The sequence below is a fragment of the Nipponia nippon genome, unplaced genomic scaffold, assembly GCF_047370975.1.
Source record: "Nipponia nippon isolate SJK-2023a ecotype South Korea unplaced genomic scaffold, ASM4737097v1 scaffold_14, whole genome shotgun sequence".
Taxonomy (NCBI): domain Eukaryota; kingdom Metazoa; phylum Chordata; class Aves; order Pelecaniformes; family Threskiornithidae; genus Nipponia; species Nipponia nippon.
Genome location: NW_028262330.1, coordinates 11,797,120 through 11,822,082, shown reverse-complemented (window position 1 = coordinate 11,822,082; position 24,963 = coordinate 11,797,120). Strand labels below are relative to the sequence as shown.

At 59.7% G+C, this 24,963-nt stretch overlaps 1 protein-coding gene across 1 annotated transcript in view; it reads right to left on the bottom strand.

The window, feature by feature from the left end:
* The window catches only part of ARHGAP44 (Rho GTPase activating protein 44), a 30,162-nt gene extending 10,932 nt beyond the window's left edge, over positions 1-19,230 (bottom strand). Inside the window, 7 exon segments of the mRNA XM_087750586.1 lie at positions 1,664-1,781; positions 2,909-2,985; positions 3,793-3,904; positions 4,376-4,452; positions 4,540-4,644; positions 7,356-7,395; positions 19,129-19,230. Of these exon segments, the coding sequence (XP_087606712.1) occupies positions 1,664-1,781; positions 2,909-2,985; positions 3,793-3,904; positions 4,376-4,452; positions 4,540-4,644; positions 7,356-7,395; positions 19,129-19,181 (582 nt within the window). The 5' untranslated portion in view covers positions 19,182-19,230.
* Positions 19,231-24,963: the final 5,733 nt, after the last annotated feature.

The following is a 24,963-nucleotide window of genomic DNA, read 5'->3' as shown; positions in this document are numbered from 1 at the left end:
TGGGGGGCACAGGGAGCTGGGAGGGGACACGGCTGGGACAGCTGACCCCAGGGATATCCCACACCGTATGGCGTCACGCTGGGCATGTGAAGCTGGGGAAGAAGACGGAAAGGGGAGCATGTTGGGAGTGATAGCATTTGTCTTCCCAAGTCACCGCTACGTGTGATGGAGCCCTGCTTTCCTGGCGATGGCTGAGCACCTGCCTGCCGATGGGAAGGAGGGAATGAACTCCTTGTTTTGCTTTGCATGCATGGCTTTTGCTTTCCCTATTAAACTGTCTTTAGCTCAACCCACCAGTTTTCTCACTTTTACTCTTCCACCGGGGGGGAGCGAGCGAGCAGCTGCGTGGGGCTCAGTTGCCAGCTGGGGTTAAACCACAACACAGCCAAAGGCTGCACATCCCAGCGGGCTGAACGGCGCAAATTAAACCCCAAGTTTGCTCGTCCCAGCACCTTGCAGCATTGCTCCTCACGTGCAAGTGGCTCATTGTCACGCAGCAATTAGCCCTGTGGTTAAAGCAGCGCGCACGGCTCGGCAGCCGCGGGCAGCGTCCCAACCACTTGGTGCGGACCAGACTGATGGGGCATGGGATGTTTCTTGCTCCGAATTGCAACGAGCCCTTTGGCACCAGGACACGCGTCTCTCTGTCCTCATGCTCGCAAATAGACTTTGCCACTTCCCAAATTGCTCCTTTCTGAGAATCCCCTTGGATAACTCAACTGGAGGAAAACAATCAGGGTTTCAAAACACTGCGAGCACGTCCCAGTTGCAACACCCACCATGAGTAGGGTGAATATACTGGGGGGCAGCTCCTGGCTGAGCTAGTTTGCTGGAAATTGCTGGGCACGTGGGGCTGCGATGCTCGAAGATGGAGAGAGCATGAGTTTGGGACTGGATTTTAAAGGCAACAGGGGTTCTGGTTGTGCTCCTGGAGAAAAGAGCCAGGATTTGAGACATGCACCCAGCTCCATCTCCTACCCAAAACTCATAGTGCAAGGTTCACCTGAACCTTTGCATCTTCTGCCCGGGGGAATTTAAAGCCACACAAAATTGCCTGCAGGTTTCATCGCTGAATCCCGCAGCCCACGATGAAGGCGCTGGCAGCAGCGTCCCCCTCTCTTGGACACTCTTCACACCCAGCGTGACCAGCTGGGCGAGTCATGCTCCCGCAGGATGGCGGGGGTGACGTGGCTGGGCGGCATGCGTGGGCTCGGCACGTGCTGGTGCTTCCCGCAGGTCTCTGGGCCAGGGCTGGGTTTACTCGGTGCTGAGCTCGCTGGCTCCTGCTGGGATGGGTCCCCTGGGAAGGGGATGCTCTCTGGCTCCGGCGGGGTATGGATGGGGACACTGGAGCTGGGGTCGCCCTGCTTGGCTGGCAAGCATCACCCATGTTCGGCAGCTCCGGTGCAGCTGCTGTCTCTCAAAGGTGGCACCTCGAGCACCCGGTGAGCCCCGGCAGCACCCGGTGGTGATGGGGGGGTCAGGGCTGCCGCCGGGCTGCCTCTGGGCATGGGACCACCTGGAAAAGGGTTCCCATGGGCACTGGCATAGGAAGAAGGTGAAGAATGGGGTAAGAGGGGAGGCTGTGGGTTTTCCACGGTGCCTGGGATGCTGAGGTCCCCCCACCCCAGCAAGAAGTGATCGCCCCAGGACCCCTGGGTACCCTGCAAATCTCCACTCTGTTGGCCGCCTCCTCCATCTCCTCCCTGAGAGCGTCGGCTTTGGCACCTGAAGGCTGCAGGTTGCTGGCCAAACCCGAGGACTTCGCAGACTGCTGCCACCTGCGGAGAGAGGGCAGAGCTGTCACCGGGAGGGACGGGGACCCGCAGAGCAGTGGCCAGATCCCTGCGGACTTGGAGGGCAGCCCAGGGACCCCCCTCAGCCAAGCCCACCATGGTCCCCAGGGCTGAGCACCATGGAGATGGTCCCAACCCAGGCTAGGATGCAGCACCCGCTCCCAACCCTACACATCCCCAGTCCCCACAACCGGCTGCACGCGCTGGGCTCTAATTAAGCAATTATTTTCAGCAGGAGAATGAGCCTCATCCAGGCGGGAAGAGAGAGGAAGGCGATGGGAGAGCCTGGACATGACGTTGGGGACTACGGACACCTCCCAAACCTCTCCCCAGGGCACACCGCGATGTGTGGGCCTTGGCCAACTCAACAGCCCAGGCAAAACCCAAAGCACAGCCTGCCGGGTCCCACCACAGCATCTGGGACACAGGATGGTCCCAAGGGTCATCCCAGCTCCACCCCAGAGCTACTCTACAGCGGCAGGAGCACCCGGCTCTTTGCCATCATCTAAGAATTGGTGATCTTAAAGGTCTTTTCCAACCTAAACGATTCTATGATTCTATTGATAGGACGAGAGGAAACGGCCTCAAGCTGCACCAGGGCAGGTTTATGTTGGATATTAGGAAAAATTTCTTCCCTGAAAGGGCTGTCAGGCCCTGGCCCAGGCTGCCCAGGGCAGGGGCTGAGTCCCCATCGCTGGGGGGATTTAAAAGCCGTATAGATGTGGTGCTTCGGGACATGGTTTAGTGGTGGGCTGGGCAGTGCTGGGTTAGCAGTTGGACTCGATGATCTTAAAGGTCTTTTCCAACCCAAACGATCCTATGATTCCATAAGAACTCACCAAGATAGGGAAAAGAGGAAAAAAATAAAGATTTGTGTCAGAAAAAAAATACTCTTTTCTGCAGAGGGCATGCAAGGAAAAGGGGTCTACGGATTCTGCAGACAAGAGCAGAAATCTTGGCTCCTTGCAGAGCTTGACTTCAAGGCACACGGTGACACGGCTGAGATTTATTGTCCCAAGGGAGCTGCGGTACCAGGGCTCTGGGACGTGCCCTCCCTGGCACTACCCATTGCTTGGGAATTTTTATAAAGCAGCTTTGAAGCTGCTGCCCACCGTGTCCTGGAGGAGTCCATGTCCAGCACGAGCTTCGCCAAGTGCTTCCTCTGCTTTTGGATATTCGGGATTTCCACCTGCAGCAACACACAGGAACGGGAGGAGATAAACATCCCCGGGGAGAGGTGCGGGGTAGGTCATACCTGACTGCGACGCTGGGAGTTTGGGCTGGTGCAAGCCCGGCGGATAAGGATGCAGCCCCTTAGTTAAACACCGTGAGGGAGATGGCAGGGCTTGTCCCTCCTCCGCGTCCCCACCCGGGCTGTGCCACCCCCCGACACCTCCGACCGCAGAACCTGCATCCCGGAGAGGAGCATCCCTGCGGGATCAAAGCCTCTTGCAATGGGGAGCTGGATGAAGGCAAGAAAAGGGCTTTTGGGAATGGCAACGCAAAGCCTCCCATGCATGGGCACAGTTTGCCAAAGGATTTGGCAAAATAAAGCTGTGGTCTGGCTCTGCTCGCCTGTCCTGGTAACACCAGCAGTGCCACAAAGCTCTTGCTGTTTCTGCCAGGGAAGATAAAATCGGAACCAAACCCGAGACATTTTGTGAGATGGAAAAGCAGGGGAAAAAATTGTTGGGTAAAATAGAAAAACAAAGTTGGCAGCAGAGGGGAAAAGGAGGAAAAAAAAAATCCCAAACAACAATGGTATGTGTCTGGAGCTTGGAAAACCAGGTCAGAAATAAGAGTGTTAATGCCTCTGCCCTCAGGAGAGGCAGAAAGGAGCAAGGGCAGCGAGGGCAGGCGAAGGGGCCCGACAGGGACCACTGCCCCAAATACACCACCGAAGCACCGAAACCCTGCTTTCCCCCAGGCTTGTTTCAGATGCGAGTCCCCGGCACGGTGACACCCCGACCCGAGGACCCCCCCGCCCGCCGCTCACCTCGGCCAGCACGAAGAGGGGCTCGATGACGTCCCTCTCCACCTGCAGCTCGAAGTGGATGAGCTCCTGAGCCAGCTTGTCCTCCGCCTCCCCGCACAGCCGCAGCATCTTCCTGCAAGGGCACCGGCAGGGCTGGGCACGGCGGGCATGGCGGGGAGCGATGGGTCCTGTGCCCACGGGGGTGGGCAAGGGCCACCCAAAGCCCCTGGGGGCTCGGCAGCAGCGCAGGGCAGCCCGTCCTTGGCAGAGGGCTGGAGGGAGGGCAGCAGCCCGGGGACTGCGGGCACCCTGGGTGTTAGGAAAAACCTCATTCCCTAACTATTGTACCAATTGTAGTCTGAAATCATACAAACTTTCTTAAAATATATATCGTTTACATTGTATACTGCATGACTAAAGGACCCCAGCTCATCACAAGAAGAATAAAGCACACCCCTGGGCTACCGAGATCACACCAGCATCCCAGCCCCTCCGACACCGCTGTGAAACCCCCCCATTATCTGGCATCACAGATAAGGAACCGCAGCAATTCCCGGCGGCGGCACCCCGGCAGAGCACCAGGGGAGACCTGGACCCCCCTTACCCCAGCAGGGAGTCGTCGCCCAGCACCGCCGATCCCTCCATCAAGCACTGCGCCAGCGTCGTCAGCGGCAGCTTCTTCTGCAAAGAGAGGGCTGCATTTCCCACCCCGCCGGCCCCGCCGCCGGCAGCCCGCCCGCCATCCTCAGAGCCCCGCCAAAGCCTCACCGAGCGCTTGTCGGCATCCACGCCTTGCTGGCCCTGCAGACATGCCGTCAGCTTCTTGTGGGTGCTGTGGGAGACCTGCTTCACCAGCTCCAGGCGCTTCTCCACCTGCGGATGCAGCCATGCCCATCACCGGGGTATCCCGCCTGGTCCCGCACCCACCGCACAGGGACATAAGAGACTTCTTGCTTTTCATTTAAAGCAATTTTAATTGCTGCTGTGTTGGATGCGACAGCCCCGGAGCCCAGCCCCTTCCCAGGGCAGGGATGCGTTAAGCAGGAGAAGGTTTCACCAGGCTGCCCCATCTTAACGCCCCAGCAAGGCTGAGGGCCGGATCCCGAGCAGCCTCCATGGCCCTTGCATCCCCAGGCGAGGTGTCTGTCCCCTGCCGAGCCCTGCCACAAACCAAACCGGCCGCAGCTCCAACCCAGCACTGCAAATTGCCTTATTCGCCCCTGCATCGATTAAATTAAGAATTTCATCCCAAAACTCAGCAAGATGAGCCATTCAACGTAAGCAAACATCTGCTGAAATACATAGCTGAGACACTCAGGGAAAACATGGGAATCTCAAAATCTTGGGAAACAATCTGGAAAAAAAAAATATTCCCTAAAGCTCAAAATCTTGAGAAATATTCTGGAAAAAAAAGAAATGCTCCCTGCCTGGGGGAAGCGGGAGAAGTCCTGAGCTTCTCCAGCGTGCGAGTCCTCGAGGCAGGAGGGAGCCATGCAGGGACGGCAGAGGATGCTCTGCCTCAGCCAGGCATCACAGAGATCTATTATTTTAAAATATACATATACAATTTTCATAATATATATATAACTTAATATATAATATATATTATTTTTATCTATATAGATATATACGTGTCCATCTATATGCTGAAAGGAAAGGGTGTGATGTTCAGAAGGGCACAGACACGGGCGCACACCCACCTGGAGGAGCCGGACTGGAGGCCGTTAGAAGGCCCAGAAGGGTTTGGGTTCCCCGCCACCCCTGGAGACAGACCCCCCGTGAACGTGGCTGACTCTTCAGGAGACACCCGGACAAGGCAGCACCCGCCACCCTCCCGGCCGAATTATCCACCCCTCCAAAAGATGCAAAAACCCCCGTTGCCGAAGCCAAGCCTGCCCTCGCCGGTGCCGGCGCAGATGCCGGCTAGCGCCGGGATGTCACCGGACGGCTGTAAGAGCAGGGTCTGGCTCTCAGTGCCAAGGGGTCATGGAGACCTCAGAGCTTGCAAGGAAAAATGCCCAAAAAATTAAAAATTAAAAATAAAAAATAAAAAGGTTCATTATCGACGTTCCCTCTGGCTGCTGGTGGTAGGGAACACTCAGCTCCCCTCTGTCCTACTGGGGCTGCCCACCCCTGGGGACAGCGGGGCACGTCACCGCCGCACCCTGCCCATCCCTGCCACCAGCACTGGTGAAGAAAGGAGACAAACCCAAATCCCCAGGGCTGGAGATGGACTCGCAGGGGTGCATACCACGAGGACGGCACTGCCGACCAGCAAACCAACCCACCAACGCCCCGGGAGCCCACCCGGCCGCTTCCACCAGTGATTCCTCACCAGTGCTGGTGGAACCAGAGACCAACCTCGCTCCCCCCGCACAGGCTGGGCTGGTCCCGATGGAAACGGCTGCTAAATCCCCGGTAAAGCAGCAAGAGGCCGTGGGAGGGATTAACCGATGCGGGCGGCTGGGACATTTGCACCCAGAGCTTCATTTCACCCTCTTCCAGCACGGTTTCACCTTCAGCGATGGCTCACTCAAACCCTGCTCACGTTTCTGGCTAGGACACGGCTCTTGCTAAAGCCCGATGTGTGCAGGGAGCAGCATCGCTAGGTCCAAGCGAGGGCACACATAGGCAGGACACGGCGGCCAGAAAGAGCTAAAGGTCACCCTGCAGTCACTGTCACCTGCAGGCCACTGCCTCCCGCCACCGGCATCCTTGCACACCGGTTCCCTGGCTGCTTCTGCAGAATCCGCGACCTGACAGCAACGGCACAGACCAAATCCCAAGCTGGAAGGCACAAATACATCAGCTTCCCCCTAAACCAGGTTTTGAAGCGGACCCAACAGCAGCCGGCCCGGCTGACGCCAGGGGATGCCTGCACCATGAGGGAGGAGGAGGAGCGGGGAGCACCCTCACCGACGGCTGGGCAGCTGTTTTGCTCGTCGGTGCCCAAGTTATGAGTGGTGATTTAGAGAACATGTAGTTAGAAACCTCAGGAATTCAGTGATGGATTTGGGAATTCAAGTCCCTTTGCTGGCAATTTCTCAGCCGCCTCCCTCCCCGGGGCGTGCAGGAAGCCCTGCTCCTGGAGCGAAAAGCACCAGGACGAGACGTCCCCGACAGACCGTGACCCGAGCACCACAGCCGATGCTCCAAGGCACCGCGGGAGGTTTTTGGCTCGGGCTGTTTTCCTGAAGTCGCCCGACCCATCAGCTTTGGGGACCGTCCCCTGCTGCCACATGCCCCGTCCCCAGGGAGGGCTTTGCAGCAGAGATGGGAGACGTGGGTGCCCGCAATCCGGCCGGCCCTATCAGGTTGCCATCCTGGCACAGACAAGACTGGATCCGATTCCAGCTGACCTGAAAACCAGGCTGGGAAAGGGCTGGGAGGGCGCGTGGGAGGGAGACAATGCCGCTTCCCAGGCTCCCACCCCCCTCCTCCTCCTCCCAGCCCATCTCACTGCCACGGGACACCATGGCACCGACTGGCACGGAGCTGCTGCCACTTCCAGCACCCACGGGTGGGTTGCCCAGACACCCACAGGCACCCCGGGCATGGGTTGGACCAGCTGCAGAGGACCTCACCTGCAGGAGATCTTCGCTCAAAACCTCCGTCTTCTCAGCCCTGCAAGACAAGAAAGAACATAAAGCGTCGGCGCAGGGTCCGGCACACACGGCAGCGCCGGGGCTGCACACCGCGGTACCAGGCACAGCTGAATGTGCTTTTCCATCGGGATGCAGCCGGTGCTTCGAGGCTCTCTGATCCAACCAGCCATCACCTCACCTCCTAAATAAGCAGAGGATGGAGACCTTCACGGCTCACTGCAAGTGTGCCACATCCCAGGCCACTTTAGGGTCCACCCCTGATCTCCCCCTTATTTTTCTACTATCCCCAGCAAAACAGGGATGTTAAATTCCCAGGAGGATGTGGCCAGTGCTGCACAGGGAGGCGGGGTATCTATGCATGAAAGCAGCTCCTGGGCCGTGCCGGGCTCTGGCACCTCCTCAGCTCCGTGGATTTCACGGACACAACCCGTCCGCACGACTGAGCCTCTTCACGACTGAATCCGCGGTGGCAGCTGCTGCCCGGGGCTTCGCTGTAACCCTCCCCGCTGCTCGTCGGAGCCGGATTTCCCGCTCCAGAGCTTGTGTCATCGCTGTCTTTGCCAGCAAGGAGCACCGGGGATGCAGGAGACACAAACCTGCTGCAAGACCCTCCTCGGCCACGCACGGACCCGTAGCATCCCTGCCCGCCAAGCCCCTGCGGCCGCTCCTCACCCGATCTGCTCAGGCTTAGTTAAACCATCACGCTCTGGATCATTTATAATTTTCTTCGGGGCTTTTTTTACAACTTTAGTGCATCATCTCTCTTTGAAAAATGACCTCCGTCAAGATGTGCTCAGGCAGAGCTGTGATTTAGCCAATTAGGCCCTAAAGGTTCATTAACAAACAACAAAAGCTCGGTGCTCTTCTTCAAAAAATACCTTTATTGCCTGAGCCCTGGTTGCTTTCTGCTACCCAAGCTGGTTTCTCAGCTTTGAGAGACTGAGAGAAGCACTGAAGAAGTGGAAATAAGGAATAAGCATCGGCAGAGCAAGGTTCAAAGAGCGAGCCCGGCCAGCCAGGGCAGGGCTTGGTCTATGGGCTCATCCGCAAATACACCACATCCAAAGGCTTTTAAGAAGCGTAAATTAACTGCATTAAATCAGGTTTGTGTATGAAAGTTGTCCCAGTGTCTGATTTAAGTTGGTTTTAAAAATGAAAGAAAAAAAACCTATTTATTTTAATTTAAAGAAAAAAGGATTTAAATGAAAGCCTTATAATATCTTCTACACGACACGGAAGCGATGCGCTGGCCGCCCGGGAGCAAGGGCTGCTCAGGTTCTCCTCCTCTTCTGCAAATCACCGTTGCTATCGTTTATGGACAGGGTTGGAAACGCCGCAGAATTAGCACAAACGGGGAAGAAAGCAGCAAATATCCACCGGCACCGACACAACGGCCAGCCCTGCTTCCCGACCCCGGCGCAGGATGTATTTAGCATCCCGAAGGAGAAGGAGGTGGCAGGGACGCAGGCGAGCGTTGTGCACCCCAAAAATCATTTCCAAACTTTAAAAAAAAATGCCAGGGGAGAAAGAAGTCCCTCCTGTCCTTGCACCATTGGGAAAACGTGCCCCCAAAAGTGATGTTTTTAGTGCGTTTTCTCCTCTTCCAGCCGGGCTGATGGATGGGTTTTGCAGACCCCACGGTCCCGCGCCAGCAGGTCTCCCTCCCAGCAGCTGCAAACCAACACGTGCTACGCTCCACCGTGCATTCGGGAAGCAGAAAATGATGTTTCAAACAGGATAACAAAAATCTGGCCTTGTTCTGCTTTTAAGCATATCCTCAGCATGAGAAACCTCAGCAACTCTAACAGAGAGCATCCCCCAGCCACAGCCCCGGCGCAGACACCCGCACCAGCCCTGCCACATCCCGGGATGCTTAAGCAGGTTGGGGAGCCTGCCAGAGATTAATTTGGCTTTAAAAAGCGGCGGGAAAAAAAGGCTGCAGCATTTTATGGAGAGGAATAAGCAAAGAGGCTGTTGGAGTCCTGTGACACAGCTGCCCAGGACGCAGCGGAGCGATGGGCACGCCGTGGCAGCACGGGTTTCCCTGCCTGGTTTCGGCATCTGCAGGAGCTGGGATGCTTTCTCCTCCTCTCTGGCTTGCGATGGGGATGGGGGTCTCTGCGTGGCCTCAAGGACACGCTGCAGCCACCGGCAGTGGCATGGGCATGTGGCAGGGCTGCGCTGGACCGGTGTCACTCGCGGCGGTGGGAGCCGGGTACCACGTCCTGCCAGCACCAAGCGCCGGCACCCGGAGCTGGGCATCACCCTGCTCCCGTGCTTGTCTTGCAGAATGGGGTAAAACGTGGCCCCAGAAGCCACCACAGGGTGTTTTCGCAAAGCCAAAGCCGGGAACAAGTCTCCTGCCTCGGGGCAGCCGGACCCTACGGGTGATGGCACCAGCAGCCACGGCACAGAGCTCCCACGGCAGAGCCCGGCCCCGCGGAGGTACCGGGGCAGCAACCCGGCCGCAGCAACATCCAACGCGGCTTAGCAGCTGCGAGCGGGACGGATCCTGCTGCTCTACATATGCACGGTCCTGCTGACAAGGTGGCTCTGCTGATGTCCTGCCACCCCACCTAAAGCTCCTTATTAATTTTCCAGAATGCACCAAAAAAATACAAATAATTCCCCTTGCCTCTGTACTTGCTCCCACCAGCAGCACTCCACAACCTGCAAATCACATCCAGGAGTGCGAGAACTGAGCAGTGCCTCCCAGCCCACAGAAAGCCCAGCCCAAGCTGCTCTGCATGGCCATTTTACGTGAAAAGACTACAAAATATTCTAAAAAATTCTACACCACTGACATTGCATTGCATTATAGCTCCGTGCTGCTAATGCCACTGGGAAAAATCCCATTATATCCATTATGTTTCTGAAGTCTCGGCCTAAAGTTAATACGGTTTTACGGGAGCTTATATGGTTTTATGAGCCATCCTGCGAACCTGCAGCAAGCGATGCTTGGCGGCAAAACACACGCGCTGCCAGGGAGCGGCCGGGGCAATGGAGGCTCTCCTGCACGCCCCAGGCTCCGTCCTGCCTGAGGGGTATTTTTTGGGTGCTGAGCCCTTGCCGGCACTCAGATGCTGAAGGAGATCCCGGTGCCCCAGTGCCACCTCCCTGGTACCCAGGGATTTCCCCAGGGCACCCAGCGGGGATGGAGGAATACCCTGCTGCCTTTTCTGGGGACGGGACGGCAGCATCGCTCCGTGGACTTCGGCAAAGCATCTTCAGCGGGCTCAGCCCTGAGCAACTCCGCTCAGCCCCTCCTTGTCAACAAACCTTTCTGGTTTGTGCTTTCTTCTCTCTCCTCATATCGTGCTCCCTCCTGCTCCAAACAGCGTCCCACTCGAGGGGGCTGTGGGTCCCCGTGCCTCCCCCGAGCCCTCTCGCCTTGGCCTCCCATCCCCAGGGAAAACCACTCGCTGGAAGCCCCTGGGGTTCAGGAGCCCCAGCTCTTGGGTTGCTCTCAAGCGCTTCGTTCAGACCACGCGGGTCTTTGGAGCCCAAACCACAAAGGGGCTTCCGAAACCGCAACCCTACAGAAATCCATTAAGAGCGTCAAGAGGAACCAGTTTGGATGCAACCGATGCTGGGAAACGTGTCTGGCTCCAGCAGAGATATTCTCCCTGTTCCAGCCTGGCATCTTGCTCCCATCCAAGGAATCCCCAGCCCATTCCCAGCACACCCCAGCCCATCCCCTGCCCATCCCCAGCACCCCTCCTTGCCCCGGTGCTGGTTCCGTACAAGCAGCCGGAGCCGAGCGGGGATGAAGCTGCTCGAGGGGTCGCACAGACCCCCGAATTCAGCCTCTGCTGTAGCGGCAACGGCCGCCCTGAGCCCAGGGGCCCCCGGGACCTGCTCCCTGCCCATGCTGCTCCAGTCGCGTGTGGGAGGCAGCCGAGCTCCTGCCTGCACAAACCCATCTCCTTCCCAAACTGCCATCACGCCTGACGGAATTCCCAGGGGTGCCAGGACCCCAACGCCGGGCGGGCAGAGGGTCACAGGCTACCGTGTCCTGGGGCAGCTGGGGAGCTACACCAGCCCCCCCTCCTTGTGCCCCGGCGGGGTTCAGGTCCCATCTGTGGTTATCCCATAACCTCAACCCTACGAATGATGTTCAAGGGTCTGATGTGCAGCAGAGCCCTGGGAAGGGGCTACCCGGTGGCTGTGGCATCCCACGGCGCAACCATCAGGGCAGGCAGCTGGCAGCACCAGTGAAGCATCTCCTCTGTGCACCAGTTTAAAGCAGTATCAGCTTTGTGCAATTCTTCCCACCCATTCATTTTTACATGGGTATTCCCATCCCCGTGTCTCACGGGGTGAATGCAGCCAGGGCTCCTGCACTGGGACACGACCACCCCCGGGGAAATGCAGATGGTTTTTGCTCATGCAAGGTGGCCTCAGCAAACAACAGCACCCAAACCAGGGGTGCAGGAACCCCCCCAGTTTCCCTGGCTGGTCCCTAATCCCCCAACACTTCATACCTTGTGAGTCAGACGCATCCTGCAGGAGCATCCCTTGGAGAGGCAGCCAGGATTACCAGCTTTCAATGCTTTCTTTCATCTTTCCTTTAGGGAAGTAAAAGCCCACTCCTCCCCTTCCCCTCCAGTTTTCCACCCTGGGGCTGTTTTTCTCAGCACAAATCCAGGCAATCCTCAGCCTCAGCCAGCACCCAGACACTCAACAGCTGGGAGAAGAGGGACAATTAATATGGAGGGTTAAAAGCAAATGAGCGGGGGAAGCAGCTACAATTTGGTTGGGCATTCGCTTCTGCAAAAACTAATTGCTGCCAGCAGAAATCAACACCAATCAAGCCAATTAAGTTGATTTCCAAATAAATACTACATGAGCTTCCAGTGCCTTGACCTGGGGAGTTGTAGCAAAGCTGGTGTTTTTCTGGAGCATCTCCTGCTGCCAGGCATCTCCAGGCTGGACCATCCAGTGCCTGCCCTGTGTCCCTGCCACCGGCCCCCTCTGATGCCCAAGCTACCCAAGACAAGGAGCTCCCAGTCTTGGACTTAGCCCTCGGCCAGCAAAACTCAAAGCATGAGGGGGCTTCCCAGCGATATTCCCTCCAAAGGGGGGAAAACCATCGCACCTGGCTTGCAGGCAAGTGCTTCACCCAGCACGGGGACGGGCAGGAGCAAGGATGCGTCTCCGGAGGCAGAGCGTGTCCACGATGCCCCAAGGACCCCCTTGCCCACCAAACACCCCTTTCACCCCTGGCCCCAGTCACCCCCTTGTTGCAGCGTGCCCAGAAATATTTAATTGCTATTTAATTACTGCCTCCGGCCGGTTCCCCTGATTTCTGTGTGCTCCAGCCTAAAAATAGCCTCATGGCCAAGCACAGGCAGAAGGAGGCACGAAAACCCGGCCAAGGCCGTCCCGTGCCGGGAGCGTTAATTCCCACGGATGGGTCTGCCCCGCCATTCCGTGCCGGCTCGGGGACGGTGCCCAGCTCCATCGCAGTCCTGCCCGCATCTCGCTCCGGTGCCGCCACACATGCCTGGGGGCTAGTACCCGCGGGAAAATTCAAGGTCCTCGAGCCCCCAAAGCTCAGAGGTGAGCTTGGTAAGGTGAGGCTCAACCACACAGCTCGGACAAGGTGCTGAGCATCCACCGTGTGTGCCGGAGGGAGGAGAAAACCCCTCGGGTCTCATCCAGGCAATCCCTGGAACCGCTGGGCATCACGGTCCAGGCTGGATGCTGGTCCAAGGACCACGCCATCCCCAGCTTCTGCCGCCACCTGAGCTCTCCTTGCCACTGCATCCCGGGGGACACACGGCCCGACGGCTCGTAACCAGGATCCGGCCGAGGCCAAATGGAGCTGCGGATTTTTCCTGGTGCCTTTTTAGCAGGCGAGAAGTGAAACATCAAATATTTATATCTTCAAATTGCTGCTCAAATCCCTGAGGGAAACAACTCTGGGCTGCAACATCCAGTGAGCTGCAGTGGGATGGCCCCGCCAGCGCCTCCTTCAGCGCATCCCGGGCTTGTCCTGCCCCAGCGGGTGACCCGGAGTGATGGTCCCCGTGTCCCAAATCTGCGGCTAAGGGCAGTGATGCCCACCCAGCAGGCACGGTGCCAGGACAGCCCCCGGCCGCTCGCCCGCCTTCGGCTGAGCCAGGCTGGAAAAGTGGGGTGAAACGGGTTGGGGAAGGCTGGTCCAGCTTTCCTCCGTCCTTCTGCCCACCCTTGGGAAAACCAAAGCAATCGAAGCAAAATGGGGGACAGAGTTTTAAAGGCAGAAAAGCCTCTTTTCCTCTCCTCCTGCCCCTTTCCCGGCTGCGAGCTCCCTGCGTCAGCATCCCTTTGGCATGGGATGCACGGGGTCCTTTGCTCCTCGCTCCCAGCACATCCCTGGCAAAGGAAAACGCCCCCCAGGGTCGCATCCTGACCACGCTTCGGTCCGGATTTGAAAATCACAGAGAAGCCCCTGCAAAGTGCAGGGTCCCGAGGCTGCTGGCCGCGGGGACAAAACCTTCAGCCCGCTCCATGAATATTTCAGTTCGCCAGCGCTGCGGCCTTGCGAGGAGGATAAAAATATCCCCGGGGCTGCAGGGATGCTGCCGGCACCATCCGAGGGGTGCGGCGGCGCTCGGCAAAGCCAAAAAGCCCGGGGGGAGTCTGCTGATGGCGAGCCCCCGGCACCCCAAAGTGCCGACGTGGAACCCAGCTATTTAAAGCATGTTATTCCCTCTTGCAAATCCCATCGGAAAAATCCCAGGTGGTGCTTTTATTCCCTCCGTCCTTATTTTGTACACGCAGAATAGAACGTCCTTATTTCTTGCAGAATATTCTTGCTGCACAGAGAATAAAACCTCGCCGTTTCAAGGCTTTATAGTTACATGCAGACGTCTTGGTGCTTGGAAAAACATCTGCCTCGAGAGCCACCAAAGTGACAGCCAGTCCAAAATGCCACCGCTGTCCCCCGAGATGGAGGATACATCTTGGGATGCTCAGAAAGGACCAGGAGGCAAAAACCAACCCCCGCAAGCTGACGCTGTCCTCCCCGGTGTCCCCCCACCGCCGGCCATGCCGTTCGGGAACCCAGACGTGCCATTCTGCGCGCGGCTGCAAGCGTCCGTTTTATTCCCGATGGAAGAAAAAAACCATATCGAGCTAATTCTGGAAAATTCACGGGGCTGTTCCGGCCGCTGGAGCGAGCGCTGCGGCACGCTTGCGCCCATCGTCCTGCGACCTCGAGGCGAGGGTGTGAGCTCCCGCCGGCTCGGCTGCCGATGAAACAGGTAAATAAAGAGAAATAAAAAATACAAGCGCTTTGCAGAGAGCATCTTCAAAATGTTTTACAGCCACTTATTGATTTATCTTCCCTTTTTCCACCCCACAGAGATAAATATCATGGCCCCTTACAGACTGGGTGCAGTCGTTCTCCTGAAGTTGGGTACCAAGCACGGGTCTGGGCTGGGACGAGCATCCCCAGTTCTTTCTATCTAGGGAAATGACTTAAATAAAATAGATTAAGTAAATAAAATAAATAAATGAAATAAAATAAAATAAATAACATGCTCAGGGCACAGCAGAGCGTGGTCTGCTCTGGTTGGCCCCATTCACTCACCCACTGGGCACCCTAACCCTGATCCTGACCCTAACCTCGACCTTAACCCTAATCCTGACACTAACCCTTATCCTGACCTTGACACTGACCTTAACCTTAACTCTAACCCTAACCCTGACCCTGACCCTGATGCTGACCCTAACCCTAACCCTAACCTTGACCCTGACCCTGGCCCACCCCGCCCGCTCCCCATGCAGGTGAGCCCTGTCCCTCAACCGCCGACAGCCACAGGCTCCCCCGGCACAAGGGCCAGCTGCAGCCACCTCACAGGGACACAGGGCTGCTCCTGCCTGTCCCCTGCCTGTCCCCTGCCTGTCCCCTGCCAAGGTACTTCTGGCAGCTGTGGCAGACCCAGGGACAGGGTTTTTCCCTTCGGCTGCCTTTTTTCTTCCCTTTTTTAAGGAAACCGCATCACCAAAAGCAGGAAAAGCCACCAGGGGCTGGGACCTCCCTCTGCACAGCCCGCAGGGTGGCTGGGGAGATGTCACCCCTGTCCCCCAGTCCTGCGGGACACAGCCCCAGCTCAGCCCCCCGGGCTGGTGGGGGGAGTGCAGCCGCCCCCGCGGCAGCAGGATCTGCTGGGCCGGGTGCTGCTGGGAGGAGTGACACCGGCTGGATGCCACCACTGCCACCGCCACTGCAAACTGTCCCCCACGCCCCCGTCTCCCCCTGAGGGACAACCTCCACATGCAGTGCAGACCCCAGCCCTGGGGCAGCATCCAGCCCGGTGGTCCTCAGCGCTGGACTCGGGGGCGCTGGCACCACAGGGTGATGGTGGCCCACTGGCATTTGGCGACGAGCAGGAGGGGACCCCCCTCAGACCCTGGAGGGTGACGGCACACGTACCCCGGCGAGCCTCTCCCGGGGCAGACAAAACACCAGGTTTCTATTATTATTCCATATTTCCACTTATTATTCCTTATTTCCATTTATCATTCCTCATTTCCATTTATCATTCCTCATTTCCATTTATTAATCCTCATTTCTATGTATTATTCCTTATTTCCATGTATTATTCTTCATTTTATGTATTATTCCTCATTTCCATGTATTATTCCTTATTTCTATTTATTATTCCCTATTTGCTTTTATTATTCCCTGTTTTCCACGTATTATTCCCTATTTCCATCTATTATTCCTTATTTCCAGCTGCTGCTCCGGACTCTGCGGTGGGGAAGAGGGATAAAACATCAGCCCACGCTTGCAACGGGGACCAACAGAGCTGGGCCGAGGAAGAGGATGGTCCCCGAGCTCCCGCTGAGCCCTGCAGAGGCTCCAGCCACCCTGGCCCAGCGCTGAGCAAAGAGGGGTCCGCCTACCCCCCCAGTAAACCCAGCCCGAAGAGCCTGGCAGCACAGGCAGCTCTGCAGGCAGCAGACGTGCCAGGGTACCGACGGAGCCTCCCAGCTGCCCGGCACGAGCCGGCATCGCAGCGAGCCCGTAAGAGGATTAGGGGTTTAGTGGCTGCAAGGCCCGCGACCGCCGTCCCCGCTCCCCAGGCTGCGAGTCGGGCGCTGCAGGGAGCCCGGCGTGGCCCCACGCTCCTGGGGGATGCGGGAAGGAGGATGCTCGCCTTGTCAGCGGCACCATTTTGAAGCCGGGCGTGCGCGCGGTACCCGGCTCACGTCTCCCGCGCGGCGGCGGTGGGACCTGGGGACACCCCTCCCCTGCGACCCCCAGCCGTGGGTGGGAGACGTGTCAAACCTCCTCGGCGCGTCCGCAGAGCAAACCCAGCCCGGCGCAGATGCAAGGAGAAAATCACACACTCTGTCCCCAAAACAGCCTCCTCCTGCCGCTCCCCCAAGGGAGGCAAGTGCCGGTCTCCCAGCGCTCCCGCACTGCATTCCCACACCGCCCTCCCTATACCACGTTCGCTGTACCACGCTCCCGCACCATGTTCTTGCACCGCATTCCTGTACTGCGCTCCCACACCGCGCTGCCAGCACCACGCTCTTGCACCACGTTCCTGCATCGCACTCCTGCACCCTGCTCCGCCACCACATTCCCACACCATGCTCCCACACCGCGTTCCCGCACCGTGTTTCTGCACCACGCTCCCGCACTACGCTCCTGCACCGCGTTCCCACACCGCACTCCTGTACCGGATTCCCACACCGCGCTCCTGCACCAGATTCCTGTACCACATTCCCAAACCGCGTTCCCACGCCGCATTCTTGCACCACGTTCCTGCCACCGCGCTCCCGCACCGTGTTGCTGCATACTGTTCCCGCACTGTGTTCCCGCACTGTGCTCCCGCACCAGATTCCTGCAGCGTGCTCCCAAACCGCGTTCCCACACCGCATTCTTGCACCGCGTTCCCGCACCGTGCTCCCGCACCCTATTCCCGCACCGCGCTCCCACACCGCCCCGAGCCGGTGCCCTGCGGCCATCCCAGCCCCGTGCCCATGTGCCGGGGCGTGCGGCAGCACCGCGGCCGAGGCAGGAGCTGCCACCACCGACCGCCTCCAGCCCGGCCAAGGACGCAGAGCCGGTGCGGTGTCCCCCATCGCCGTGGGTGACACGGCGAGGGGGGACACGGGGCAGCAGGCGACAGTCCAAGCCCTCGGGTCCAGGAGGGGATGCTGAGCCCGCCGCCCCGGCTGTGCCGATGCCCCAGCACCACGCTGGGGAGCAAAAAATAAATAAATCCCCCTCCCAGCTGCAAAATCTCCGGGAGTTACACAACCGCCAGCACCAAACCCGGGCCTGGCCACGCATCGGCGCGCAGCGGCATCCCCGCGGGCACGGCCGCTCCACCCGCACCCCGATTCACCCCTGCCTCCCCCCTGCCCCACAGCCAGCCAGGGCCACCCATGGATGCTGGGGGGAGCAGGCCAGTGGGGCACCCCACAGCATCAGGGCTGGGGTGCCTGGACAGCTGGTGTCCCCGCGGCCTGGCCCTGGGACACAGGGAATGGGCAGGGGCAGAGGGGCAGGCAGGGTGCGGGCAGGGGCAGGCAGGGAAGCAGTGGATAAAGGGGGCAGGTGTGGGGCAAGGGCAAGGGGGGCAGTGGGGCAGGGTGAGGGCAGGGGGACAAGCAGGGGTTAACAGGCAGGCAGGGGGCTACAGGCAGGGAATGGGCAGGGAGGGGGCGGGGTGTGGGCACTGGGGCAGTGGGGCAGGCAGGGTGCAGGCAGTGGGGCAGGCAGGCAGGCAGCAGGCCGTGGGGCATGGTGTGGGCAGAGGGGTGGTCAGGGTGCAGGCAGGGAGCAGGCAGGGAGCAGGCAGGATGCAGGCAGCAGGGCAAGGGGCATACAGGGAGCAGGAAGGCTGAGGGCTGGGAGCACAGGCAGTGGGGCAGGCAGGCTGCAGGCTGGCAGTAGGGTGGGCAGAGTGTGGGCAGGAACAGGGGCGACGGGAAGAGGGCAGGGAGCAGGCAGGGCACAGGCAGGGAGCAGGAGCAGTGGGGCTGGCAGGGAGCAGCCAAGGAGGCGGGCAGGGGATGGGCAGGGGGCAGGGGCAGTGGGGCAGGCAGGGCACAGGCAGGGTGCAAGGTGCAGGATCAGGGGTAGTGGGGCAGGCAGGGGACCAGGGAGCAGTCAGGGGCCGTGGGGTGGCAGGGCACAGGCAGGGAGCAGGCAGGGTGTGGGATCAGGGGCAGTGGGGCAGGCAGGGCTCAGGCAAGGGAGCAGGCAGGGTGTGGGATCAGGGGCAGTGGGGCAGGCAGGGCTCAGGCAAGGGAGCAGGCAGGGAGCAGGGGCAGTGGGGCACGCAGGGAGTGGGGATGGTGGAGTGGCAGTGGGGCAGCGGGATGCTGGTGGGGTGCAGGATCAGGGGAGTGGGGCAGGCAGGGAGCAGGCAGGACGCAGGTAGAGTGTGGGATGCGGGCAGAGGGGCAGGCAGGGGGCGGACAGGGAGCAGGGGCAGCAGGGCAGGCAGGACCCTCGGAGGGTGCAGGCTGAGGGCAGCGGGGCAGGCAGGGAGCAGGTAGGGCACAGGACTGGGGCTGTGGGGCAGGCAGGATGCTGGCAAGGTGCTGGAGCAGGGGAGTGGGGCAGGCAGGGAGCAGGCAGGATGCAGGCAGGGTGTGGGATGGGGGCAGAGGGGCAGGCAGGGGGCAGACAGGGAGCAGGGGCAGTGAGGCCGGCAGGGAGCAGGCAGGATGCAGGCAGGGCGCTGGATCGGGGCGGTGGGGCGGGCAGGGCGCGGGCAGGGCCCGTCCCCATCCCTACCTGCCCACGGTCTGGTTGGCGAGCTGGCGCATGCGGTTGAATTGCTTCTTCATGGTGGCGGCGGCGCGGGCGCCCCTTACGCGGGCAGGGCGGGCAGGGCGGGCGGGCAGCGGGGGGCCGCGGGCCGCCCCTCCCGCATCCTCGCCGGGCCGGGCCGGGCCGAGCCGAGCCGGGCCGAGCCGAGCGGGCCCGCCGCCCCTGCGCGGCTCCGCGCCTCCGCCTGCGCTCCGCGCCCCCCGCTCCGCGCCGCTCCGCGCCGCCCCGCACCGCCCCGCACCGCCCCCGGCCGCGGCGGCGCTGGGAAATGTAGTCCGGGGCCGCCAGCCCCCGCGGGCTCTGCAGGGCAGGGGGGGCCTTGGAGCGGGCCTGGCCCTGAGCATCCACCCCCGGCATCACCTGGCATCCCTTGGCACGGCCCCAGCATCCCCCGGCATCCCCCCGGCATCACCTGGCATCCCTCAGCATCCCCCCCCGCATCCCTTGGCATGGCCCAGCATCCCCTGGCATCCCTCAGCATCCTTTGACATGGCCTCAGCATCCCCCCCTGCATCCCACCAGCATCCCTTGGCATGGCCCCAGCATCCCCTGGCAGCCCCCCAGCATCCCCCCTGGCATCAGCCGGCATCACCTGGCATCCCTGAACATCCCTCGGCATCCCTGAGCATCCCTCAGCATCCCCCCCAGGCATCCCCCCCTGCATCCCTTGGCATGACCCAGCATCCCCTGGCATCCCTTTGCATCCCCCAGCATCCCTTGGCATGGCCTCAGCATCCCTCCAGCATCCCCCCAACATCACCTTGGCATCCCTTGGCATGGCCCCAGCATGCCCCTGCCATCCCCCCCAGCATTCCCCTGACACCACCCCAGCACCCCTTGGCCTGGCCCCAGCACCCCATGGCCCCAGCATCCCTCCGGCATCCCCCGGCATTCCTTGGCATCCCCCTAGCGTCCCCCTGACATTCCCCCACCATCCCCCCGCCATCCCCTGCCACCCCGACCCTGCATCCCCCATGTTTTCTCTCCGGATTTGGGGTGCTCAGGGCTGTGGTGGGTTTAAACAGCCTCTCGCTGCTGCGCATCCCTGGGCAGCGCCGGATGAGACGGAGCAGGAGCCTGCCTGCAGCCCCCCGGCAGGGCAGCAGGAGCTGGGCCCAGCCGGGACAGGACTGGGGTGGCCAGGGGACCTCGCTGCTGGGCTGCTCTGCGCCACCCAAGCTCTGCCAGCCCCGGGGGAGAAGGTGGGGTGATGCTGACCCGTACCATCACCCCAGCTGCCTGCCCAGGGCACAGCGCTGCGCCCCGAAAGGGCTGCTCTGCCCACGCTGGCATCGCTCCCGGTTTGAAGGACACTTGATTGATTTAACTTCTCCATAGCATCTTGCTGTGGAATAAAAAAATTAAGGCACTGATCCCTGTGACAACGGGAAACCTGCTTAGGAAAAGCCTCAAATGGGATCAGGAAACCTGCGCTCGCTGTTGGAGCTTGCAAAGCATCTGCTCCATCACAGCCCCACGGCCCTTGGCCTCAGCCTTCCCGTCTGCAAAATGGGGCTAGAAAGGTGCTCCCAGGATGTTTACAGCCTCTTTTAGGACTGGTGGGATTTTCTGGTAGTCAGCGGTTCCCATGAGCTTCTCGGCACACTGGTGATCATCCCCCAAAGTAAGACGATGGGATGCTGCAGCTGCTATTTCAGGCAGTCCGAACAAACCTCTGAAATAGCATTTCCCTGCCGGCTCCAGGGCAGTGCTCGGTGCAGGCAGGGCACGCTGCCTGCCAGGCGCACGGAGGGCTGCCCGTGCACGCCAGACATGCGGGTGTTCACGGAGCACAATTCCTTAAAAAAAAATGATCAAGCCGTGCTCCCTCCAGCTCTCTGAAAACCTGGGGGAAAAATAAATCAATGCTCATCTAATGGAAAAAGCCAAGAAATTTAATGTTAATGGAGAGCACAAGCTGCCCTGGGCGGACCGTGCTGGGGACAGTGCTTGCTCGCTCCCCGAGTTGTGCCGTGCCAGGGGCCGCGCAGCAGCCCCTCTCCTCCCGCTCTGCTCGGTGCCACCTGAGGACATTCCTAGGCTTTTCTGGGTTTTAGATTATTTGTAAAATAATGGTCCTTCCTCCCCGTTACCGTTTTCTGGCAAAATCCGCGCCTGCGGGCAGCACCACACCACGCCTGATCCTGGCGGTGGGGCAGCTGCCTGCGCTGCCTCTCTCCCGAGCTCCTCAAACCAGGCAGCTCCCAGGGACGCTTTACTGGGGGTCTAACGCATGGGGCTTACAAAATCAGGCTGTTCCTGGGAAAACCCATAACAACCCCCCTGGAGCTGTTTGGGGAAGAGCAAGGATGCTCTCAGTTAATATTAAGCACCGAGGAGCGATGATGGGCATCTTCAGCAACCAAACCCCCCCCGAGACTGCCAGGAGGTGGCAAAGCGAGAGTAACATCGGTGGGAACAGCGTCGCTCACAGTAGCCCCAGGCTTGAGCTCAAACCCAGCCTGATTTTGTGCTTTCCCTGGCCCTACAACACAGCTCCTTCCCCTGCGCTGCACCCACTGCGGGGTTGCACTGGCTGCCCCAGGAGGTGAAGCCCCAGCCCAGTGTCTCCCAGTCCAGGGGAGTCTGCAGCACCCCAGGGATGAGGTTTGGGTCTGTCGACCCCTGTGCCTGGGCGGGTCAGGCAGGGACACCCCGGTGCAGGAGGGCAAGGACCGATGGGGGAACACCCCTGTTTCGGGGCTCACGGGTGGCTGGCAGGGGGTCTGAGCTGCTGGTGGGGGGTCTTTGTGCTGGGGAGCCCTGGGACCGGCAGCGAGGAGGACGCTCCAGAGCTCCTGCATGCATCTGCCACTAAATTTAGCCATTGTCACGCGAGGGCTAAGATCGGGTACCGCAGGCTCGCTGTGATGGAGGGGAAGGCAGCTGAACTCCGCGGCTGGGCTGGGACACACCAGGAGCAATCCCAGCGGCAGCCCCAGCTCCGCTCAGCCACTCCTGAGCCCCTCCATCCAGTGGGATGGGGGTGAGGGACCGGGACTCCCGCTGCAGCAACCCAAAGCCTCTGATGGTGCCCCGGTGTGGGGTCTGCCCCCGGGACTGTGCCCATGGGAGCGGGGCGGGAGGCTGCACCCAGGGGTGCCTTTCCTCCCTGTGCTGCTGCGAGACTTTCGGTGCATCACAGGGCACAACCTGTCTCAGGATCCAGGAATGTTTTGCATCCAGGGAGCTCCTGGCATCTCCCCTGGCATCAGCTGGTGCAGGCTCAGTGCTTCCTCTCTCTTTTTCCACTTGTAATTGCACCGTTATGGCAGGATGGCAAAAGGGGACATTTTATGGGGTGTCTGGGGATGGATACGGGGAATTTTGGCTCCTTGGAAGAGGTATGGAGAGCCGCACGGTTCAGAGCTGTGGTTCCCACCATGTGGTGTTTTGAGACCTTGCTGGAGAGATGGTTTACAACCTTTCACTGGAGCAGGAAGGGTAAAACTTACGGACACAACTCTGGGAAAAGCCCTGTAGGGCACAGTCATGGTGCCCACCTTCTCCTGGCCCAAAGGCAGCTTCAAAACACCATGTCAGGGTGGATTCTTCTTGTCTTCACCAACGCGGTGGTGCCAATAAGGTCAATCTGACCAGCCCAGCTTGCTTCTGGCTTCAACCCTCTTGCCTCGTCTACACAGTGACCGAGCTGTCCCTCCCGTCCACCGCCCCACCATCTTGGCACTGTGAACCTCCGAGATCAGATCATGTCAGCCCAGATGGGTCAAAGCAAATTAGCATCAAAGCAACCCATTTTAGTGGAAAACCATATGATAGTTAACAGCCCTGACATGAACCGAGCGCTGGCCCAGTTGCCGCTACCTGCAGGTCCAGCGCGGGCTCCTCCTGACCCACATCCATCCCTCCGTGACCCAACCTGCTCCCAAAACACCTCACCAGCAAATGTCACATCCCACCGTCCCTCTTCTCGGGCTTTGGTGGGCACCGTGCTTGGGCTATGTGATGTGAATGTACCAGGAGCAATAGCCCCTACTGTGTTGATGCCAGCCCTGCGAGCACTGAGGATGCTCTCTCCCAGCAGTGACGAAGCTAATGGCCTTTCTGCAGGCTGATAAATTCCCCTGGGAAAGGGCTTTAATCATATTTCCCTGTTTTCTGTTCCAGGAGGCAGAGATAACGAAGGGCGTGATGGAAGCTCTGTCTGTGCAATCCCTGCAGCAGAAAAACAGGAGGAAAGGGAGGCGGGGAGCCAGGGAAGTGGCCGGGGAGCTCCCATCCATTGTCATTTGGTTAGCGGGCACCCGCCTGCTGCGGGCGAGCCTGGCTGAACCGGGCTGGCACCCACCGTCCTGTGACCACCACCAAATCCCTGTGGCCGAGCTGCTGCTGGAGCGCAAGCCTTCATCCTCTGCAGGACACCGTTCCCCAAAAACCAGGAGGCGCTGGACTCTCCGCTTTCTGGTTTATTCCCCTGCAAATGTAAATAATCATTTGGGCACTAAAAAGGAACAAAGGAGCAAATTTCCAAGCAGCAGGGCTTCGCCGCCATGCCGACTGTGCCGCAGCCCTCTCCTCCCCATGCCCGCTCAGATTTGGCCGCTGCTGCCTGGCACAATGCCGTGCCCCCGAAGCCACTCGCCCAGGGAAGGGCAGCTCCGCTCCACCTGCCATCTGCTTACCTGGCTCAGCAGCGCCCGTCCTGCCGCGTCGCATATGGCACCGGAGCTGCCCCTTTTTGGATGGGTAACGAGTGCCGCTGCTGCTCGGGGCTGCGCTGGTGGCTCCGGCAGAGGGTCTGACTCCCAGATCCCTCCTGCTTCCACTCTGTAGGGATTCCTCCCTGCCTCGCCTGCGGCCAGCGGGGACACAGATGCCAGGGGTTAAATCCCCTGGGAGGGGGACCTGGCCGACGACGTGGCGCAGGAGTGCAGACATGGCCAGAGCCTCTTGTCCCCAACCCAAAGTCCTGTGGCTTGGTCGTACGGGTGTGCAAGGCACACCGAGCCCCGCTCTGCCCTCCCCAGCCGGAGGGAAGGGGCAGGGAGCCCCGAGCCCAGATCCCAGGACCTGTTACCTACTACAGACAGGCAGATGATGGAAAGCCCCAGCGGAGGTGCTCCCTCTCCCCAGGGAGCGTGCCATCCCGTCTGCCGGGACGCAGTGCCAGTGCCTGATCACCAGCCCGGCTCCCGGGCTGGATCGCTCCCAGCCGTGCTCGGGAGGGTGTAAGCATCACGCTCAGCCACGTTGAGTGCAAGTGCTATTTTTTCCCTTTCTTGGAATTAACATATTTTAATGAGGTTTATAGATGTGGTAAATACACACACGCACAGACCAAAGGAACGGCGTGCCCTGGATAAGGACGTGGCGTGTTTGCAAGGTGGCAGAGGAGAAGGGGGGGATTTTTTCCTCCTCTCCATAATTAGTACAGGAACGGTGAAGAGCAGGACGGGAAGGTTTCAGGGCGGTGCAGCTGTTCTGAGAAATCCCATGTATTTTACATCCTTTGAATGATTTTTATAACAAGTCACTGATGTCCCTGCTGGGATGCCCATCTCACTAGCAGGGAAAACGGGAGCATGGCAAGGGTCAGCTAATTTTCCTCATGCACTGTTCAAGATTTGCCCTCTCCAAACATCATTTAAAAATACACCCATGTTTACCGAGAACTGGGAGCAGGACCAGTGCAACTGGTCCCATTAGGAGCGAGGCTCCAGGGAGAGCAGCGGGCTCCCTCCCTGGAGTGATTCAGAGCACAGAATTGCACCCTTTGTCCGTAATCCAGAGCCGCTACAAGCAGCACGAACCGATCCCCCCTGCCGCAGCCAGCCTTGC